The sequence below is a fragment of the Thunnus maccoyii genome, chromosome 23 (genome assembly GCF_910596095.1).
Source record: "Thunnus maccoyii chromosome 23, fThuMac1.1, whole genome shotgun sequence".
NCBI classification, from domain to species: Eukaryota; Metazoa; Chordata; class Actinopteri; order Scombriformes; family Scombridae; genus Thunnus; species Thunnus maccoyii.
In genome coordinates, this window is record NC_056555.1 from 5,886,958 (window position 1) to 5,893,713 (window position 6,756).

Here is a 6,756-nt window from a genome sequence, read left to right on the forward strand (position 1 = left end):
TATGTGAATTCACATTCCTTTCCCCCAACAAATACACATCTAGCTGCCCTTTTGAGGGCAGATGTAGGACAAAACAACATCAATGATATTCTTAATAATGGGAGGTTGTGGATGGAGGTTGTGTGGCAGGTGGTGGGCCAAGACCATCTCCCAGACGTCCAGCAGATGAACATTCAGTCCTTTGAACATGGCTCTGAGCACCTTGTCACGCTGCAGCGAGTACCAGTCGCTATTGGTCAGTGCTGCATCAAGCGTCATAGTTTTGGGGTTTGCAGTCCGGATTAAAACCAATGTGCCTGGAGCCCTGTCCAGCAGCCGCACTACCGCCCTGCGGATGCTCTGCAGCCGCTGGATGTAGAGCTCGATGGGGAAAGTGCTGAAGTGTGCCCAGATGCCAAAAACTACAATGGTGTTGGTGCCTCCAACTAAATGGTCTAGTTCATTGGCAATGTAGTGCAGCTCGATGGCTGGGACACTAATAGAACGGACAGGGGGACCGTGGAATCGGAAATTCACCAAAATGTTGTTTGCGTAGTCTAAAGCCATGAAAGGTCCAACTCGAACTGAACTGTGCAGATTAAACTGCTTGAGATCTAAAAGTATTACAAAAGGAAAGAATTAGGACACATTAAGCTGCAGTATGCACAAAATCAAACCTTTGCTAGAGATTTCTGTTGATGAACTACCTGGCAGTACTGCATTGAGATGTTCAAACCACTGCCTGATGGTAGAGTCTCCATACAGGTGGACGACCTTGCCTTTCAGACACTGACTGATGGCAGACGATGTGTTGAAATGGTGGACTTTGGTGCCACTTAATGCTTGCCATGCACCCTGGTAGTAATAGCCAACAGGTCCAGAATGCACAATGCTGCTCTTCACCTCTGGTTGATCTGAGAAGAAGTTAGAGGATAAGGGGGGAAATATGTGGTATAAGAAAACACTTATGGCTTATCTTCTTTCCATAATGACTAGATGTACTGCTATCAGCTAACACTTTTGGCCTAGTACTTTGTGCTCCCATCGCTCTTCAAAAACTGGTCTGAATACATCTCTATAGGAGAATGCGATCTAGAACAGAGTGGTAAGTTGTTTTTTTTGTTTTTTGTTTTTACAAATGTTCATTTCTCTGACTGGTTTACTTCTAATAATCTGTACAACATTCAATTTTGAATTATGATTACTAATAATATAGGCTGTGGTGGTGGTAGAAGTAAGAATTGTGCATTACCTTTATTTTTTGGCAACACGGTGACACTAGCAGATCCTGAAGCTCGAATGTAGACTTTCATGTTGACACCACTGAAGAAAAGCATGCAGAATAAAATATCTCTTGCACACATTATAACACTAACAACATAAAACACAAGAAAAGAATACACCATTTTAAAATCATTTCATGAAGTTACAACTAGAACAATCAAGCACTAATATGGGAAACAACTACTTGGAAGTAAATATTCAACATTACATAAAACCTAGCCCATAAAAATCCATTTTTTTAGAAGTGAGTTAAAGCTGTTGTAATTCATGTCATCATACGAACAATGGGTCCAAAGTGAAAATTTATTTCACTTTGCACTTTTTTCTGAAAAGACCACACCCAAAATAAAATGTATACATTTACAAAAAACAAATGAATCATTACAAATGCTATCCATTAAAAAAAAAGAAAGTCAACTAATGTGATCCAGTCTGAACTGGTTTGGAAGTAGAAGTCCCATTAATTTTTCCCAAAGACAACATTATGTGATTCACAGTTGGAGCACTTCTACAGCTTGGATTGGAATGAAACTCTCCTGGTTAAATAATCAGTAAAAAACAGAGTTAGAAAATATCTGGTCCTTTGATAAAAAGTCAAAGGCACAAGCCCTAACTACAACTTCTAAGGTGCATTTCAGCAAGAAACATCCAGTCACCGATTCTATTATGTACGGGGCTAAAAGTGGATGGAATCAAATGATTGCAAGGTTCAGAAACCTGAAAAGACAATCTGCAGCTTAAATCAGTTCAGCTTTAAATTTTGGGTCAACTGTTGATAAATTCAGGAACTGTGCCACTATGTTATTTCAAGTGCAATGACAAAGTGTTTCAAATTGGCTATCACTCTGATTTACACTTCTGACTGGCTTCTTCTCCATAGCAGCTGCAATAGTGGGTCATGGGTATTGTACTATTTTGAGTCGTCCACTATGCAGAAATGATGGACAAAACATTATTTCTCAGAAACTAAAATTGGTGGCCATAACTTAAACCTATAGGATCCTTCATTTATCTGGCAGTGACCAATGTAAATACTGAAATACAGAATGGGGAAAAACACATCCATTCTATTTCACTTTGTGTTATCTTAGACTGTAAACATCTCTAGATTCAATCTTTACAGCTTCTAGTTACACAATTTTCCACCAAGGAGATACATAAGTAACACTTTGAAAAAAAAAAAAAAAAGCCAGTCTTGTCTTTCTGCCCACTCACCTTCGAAAGAGCTTCTCCTCCTGAGCCTTGAGCTGTTTATGAAACCCACCATTGTAGTTGGTGATCCTGGCGTCACAGCTCAGCTTCTTTGGCTTGTAGCAGAACCACGGCTCACCTGTAATGAGGTCAGTGTAGTTGCACAGTGGCTGCTGGGTCGGACGCAGGCAGACATTGCAGGTGGTAGTTTCAGAGACTGAGCCTGAGCGAAAGACACTCCCGAAATAAATCCTATCTGGCTGTTCTCTGGTCAGCCTGTGCAACACTGTGACAGCCTCACTGGGGTGAACCAGTGTCACCTGATAGAACAGAAAACCAGAGTTCAAAGTTCAACAACCATTACTTGGCCTTTGTCAAAGCAATAAAAACAAAAAGAGTGAACACCACTAAAATTTGCACACTTTGTTTCAGGTGTAAACCAGATTGATCTCCAGATACTCATGTTTAGAGAACTGATCATTAACTAAACCCCTCCCCGAACAGCGATTGTCCAATTATAGTTTAGTAACCATAACTAGGCACAGCAGGTCTGTCAATCTTTAGATTTCTCCACATCGTGAAGTGGTGTGCATAGGGTTGAAGTAAGATCAATACCTGACATTTAAAGAGTTTGCAGGGTGTTCTCTTTTTTAGCCTCTCCAAACACAAAAATATGAAGAGCAAAAGTGTAAGTTTTAGTGTGTTTGTGTGCTCTAACATAATCTGCAAATGTTAGCATGTCTGGCTACTACCTACAGAAGTAATCCAATGTTACCTCCAAGGACAAGGAGCATTTCATACTACATTATTTTTGGGGATTACAGGTTACATTAAAAAAGTCCACTGAATGAGATGCTGGCTGTAGCAAAGCCTCCCACTGATATTTAGTAATTTCAATATCTTAGTTTGAATATTTTGCCTGCAAATTCCATATTCACCACAGACAATTATGGCACTAGACTTAATAACATACTAGCAGATATAACTAGGCGGGAATTGACTCTTAAAAAGAAAATCTTGACTAGGATCAAATTTGCAGAAATCTCAGAGAGAGATATCTCAAAATCTAGACACATAATGCTGCTCTATATCTCTTACCACCAGCTGGGTATTGGAATAGATTACACAACACTATCAATAACCTTGTTTGGAAAAGAAATTCTCCAGAATCAAATACTACAAGGAATGCAGGTGGTCAGAACTGAACTAATCTCAAATTTAATTTCTGGGCTTTCACAAGAGCTTTGAACTCATGGCTTAATCCTGAGAAATCCTGATTGTTCCTTGTGATGTTGGCAGAATATCCTTGTTAATGTCACCTAAGTATTCCTCTTTTTAACAGTTATGCCATCACTGTGGGGTGGTAAGACTTTAACCTTTCCCCACTGGTCAGAGAGAGGTACTCATGTTCTCAACAACATTATACATGACAACAGACTCCAAGCATACCAGGACATAAAAGATGCTTATGGTCTGCTCGGTTCTGCCTTTCTCTTTTACCTTCAACTGAGATCCTCATGTAATGCTTATGGAGTACCCAGGGCTCTAAAATGAATGATGAACTTGTTTCCAAATTTTACTATGTGTAATATTTATCAAAGACTAGAATCTATTTCATATCAGTTGATCCAGAGTATGGCACAAAAGCTGGCATACTTTTGCCCAAATTGCTCAAATTGCCCTGAGGGAACTCCAGGAACACAGATATGATGTGGCAGTGCAAGGAGTTCTAAGAAGTCTACACCTTTTAGTACTCAATGGCATCTGCCCTAACAATCCTTGTCAATAAAAATGTCCTTTTCTCCTGCTCTGCTTTTTTTAAATGATGGTACAGGTTTAGATGCATCTGTTTCTCTTTGCTGTATTATGTTAGTTTATATGCTGTCAATAAATTGGTTGACACTCGATGGAAGAGACGGATGTCTCAATATGTCAGTGGAACTCAACACTCTTGGATATACTGAATTTCAAAAGTTCCACTGCCATATTAAATGATGTTAAACAAGATAATATTTCTTTTCTAGATAGTGCTAGAGACCAGATCAAATCTTTGATTGCTGAATTGGTTTAGCACTTCTCAATCCTGTGCTAGCAATCGAATCTGGACCATGGTAGAGTAGTTATCTTGATTTTGATAAGAATTATTGACAGCATACAGAATAATCCAACCACTGTATGAAAATAAAGGACCCACTGTTTTGAAAATTGCTGCATATGTGTCATGCAAGAACCAAAAGTTGACAGGCTTAGCAACAGTAACTGAGGGGGGTGGGGCTTAGCTAACGATCAATGAGAAGATAGACTAATGTCACAATCACATTTAATACAATAGTTTTAGCATCACCTCAACCTGTGCGCTTCCCTCCCAGAGTAAAGAAAATACAGCAGAGTAGGAGCCATTGAGATGATCCAGCACTTTCCCAGCCACACCTGCACCAAGTGCTCGGTTGTGCAGACGGGCAAGTAAGACATCTCCCCCAGACTTCTTCGGACGGCCCTTGAAGTCATACGTTTTGATCAGAACTTCCAGCTGATCCCCTACATGCCACTGTCGTCCACCCTTCTCAGGGAGAATAGTAAAGGTGCTGTGGGCAGGATCAGTGGTCTGCTCCAGGGAAAGAGGAACTGGCAAGGATGGAGTTTCAGGCCAAGCAATGGAGTCTAATAGGAGGCGTTCCTCCAGAGCATCTTCAGGGGACCGCGGCTGGAAGCTGCAGAAGTGGCGTTGCAGGTGAGGTCTTGGAGCAGGGAAGGTGGTGATCACCTTATGCTGAAACTGGCAGGGGGTCAAGAGATTTATGTGACAAAGATATATAAAAAAACTTTATAATGTAAGACAAATGAACTAAATGAAACAAAAGGATTTTTTTTCCTGCCCCACACCAGAAAATAACTGAATATTTGAAGGGGTTGCTGAAAGAAGCTGATCAAAGACTGAAAAAAGATGAAAAAGCTAAAGGGAGGAAAACTGCAGTCAGAATATCCTTACATTCCATTTCAGTAACAACGGTAGCAATAATTTAAATATTACTTTTCATATTGCTGTCGACAGTTACACAGGTTGATGAATTTAAGGTTCATTTTTCCTCCTTTTTTAAAAAAAAAATCCTTCTTAATGAATTTTTAGATGCGGACAATGTTACAGTTCAATTATGATGTTAATATTTAACACAACTGTAGTGTTCATACTAGTTATTCTGGTGAAAGACTAATGTAGTTAATTTTCCTCTTCATATAAATCTTAAAAGTGAAGGTACAAATATAATGTTAAATTGGTCTAATACTGGTACAATACTCTTTCTACGCATTGGGTTTTCATTGTGGAATTATTTGTTTCCATTCCAGAATGGTGCAAAACAAAAAAAAACATTTCTGCACTGAACCCATGAAAAGCCAACAATGAATTGATCCTACTAACAAGTATTATCTTTGTAGCAAAGGTCTGTTATATGTGGATCGTTCCTCTGTGCAATAGAGCTCAACTGTGGCCAAACTGTTGCACTGAGTGACATGTTTTTTTATTACCATTATCATGGGCATTGTTTGCAAATACTGATGAAGAACATTACTGTTATCCAAAGCCACACTGCATATGAAAATAATATCCTGAAATGAGACTATTTCAAACAGGGTCCACCCTTCAAGCAATCCCACTCAAGACCAAATTCTCACCTCCAGGACGTCCATGTTAAAAAGCAAAAAGATGAAGACAAACACAGCCAGGAAAAGGAAGATGGCAGCAAACTTCGGACAGCAAAAGCTGACCACCGTTTCTCTATGACCTCTGATCTTCATGATTGGTGATCAGTCCTGATCTGTGACCACAGTATGACAAACAGTGTTAAGTGACACTTTGTTTAGCTGTATTTTTGTAATGATAACTTGCAAAAACTTAAACCCACAGTGCGGAACTTTAAATGAACGCTCATTACATTCAAGCCCTTGCCAAACGAGTTCACACAATGCTTATTAAACCTATCACCACCAGATTAATCTGTCTGTATGTCACAGTGTAGAGTTTTTACATCTCATGTCCAGGGCGCCATTCCCGCGCTAGCTGTCTGTTTTTGTGCCGGTGGACCGTAAAAGCATATACTTGACATGATCTCTATGCAAATAGTGTGGTATGTTTGCCTTTCAATCATTTCTACTAACTTAATCCAGTCACCCAGGACAAGGCCACAATCAAAGTCAGCAGCATTACTCCCTTTGCAGTTTAACATGAGGATTCATCCCCAAGTGGCCAAGTCATTTACCCGTTGCACTATAATGTAAACACTTATAAAGTAAATACTGCTGCAG

At 39.6% G+C, this 6,756-nt stretch overlaps 1 protein-coding gene across 1 annotated transcript; it reads right to left on the bottom strand.

Annotated features, from left to right (window-relative positions):
* Positions 1-6,516, bottom strand: LOC121890347 (NXPE family member 3-like). Its single transcript, XM_042402491.1, has 6 exons — positions 6,127-6,516; positions 4,799-5,230; positions 2,479-2,774; positions 1,232-1,302; positions 687-893; positions 1-593 (listed from the first exon to the last, which is right to left on the bottom strand). The coding sequence occupies exons 1-6, from the start codon at positions 6,247-6,249 to the stop codon at positions 40-42; spliced, it is 1,683 nt and encodes a 560-aa protein (XP_042258425.1). The 5' UTR covers positions 6,250-6,516; the 3' UTR covers positions 1-39.
* Between the last annotated feature and the right edge of the window lie 240 nt (positions 6,517-6,756).

Bases quoted from the DNA above. Each gene is read 5' to 3' on its own strand.
- LOC121890347 (XM_042402491.1), bottom strand. From the start codon at position 6,249: ATGAAGATCAGAGGTCATAGAGAAACGGTGGTCAGCTTTTGCTGTCCG. The intron at 2,775-4,798 runs GTGATGCTAAAA...CTGTTCTATCAG, and splicing joins AGGGAAGCGCACAGGTTGAG to GTGACACTGGTTCACCCCAG. The intron at 1,303-2,478 runs GTGAGTGGGCAG...GCTTTTCTTCAG, and splicing joins GAGGAGAAGCTCTTTCGAAG to TGGTGTCAACATGAAAGTCT.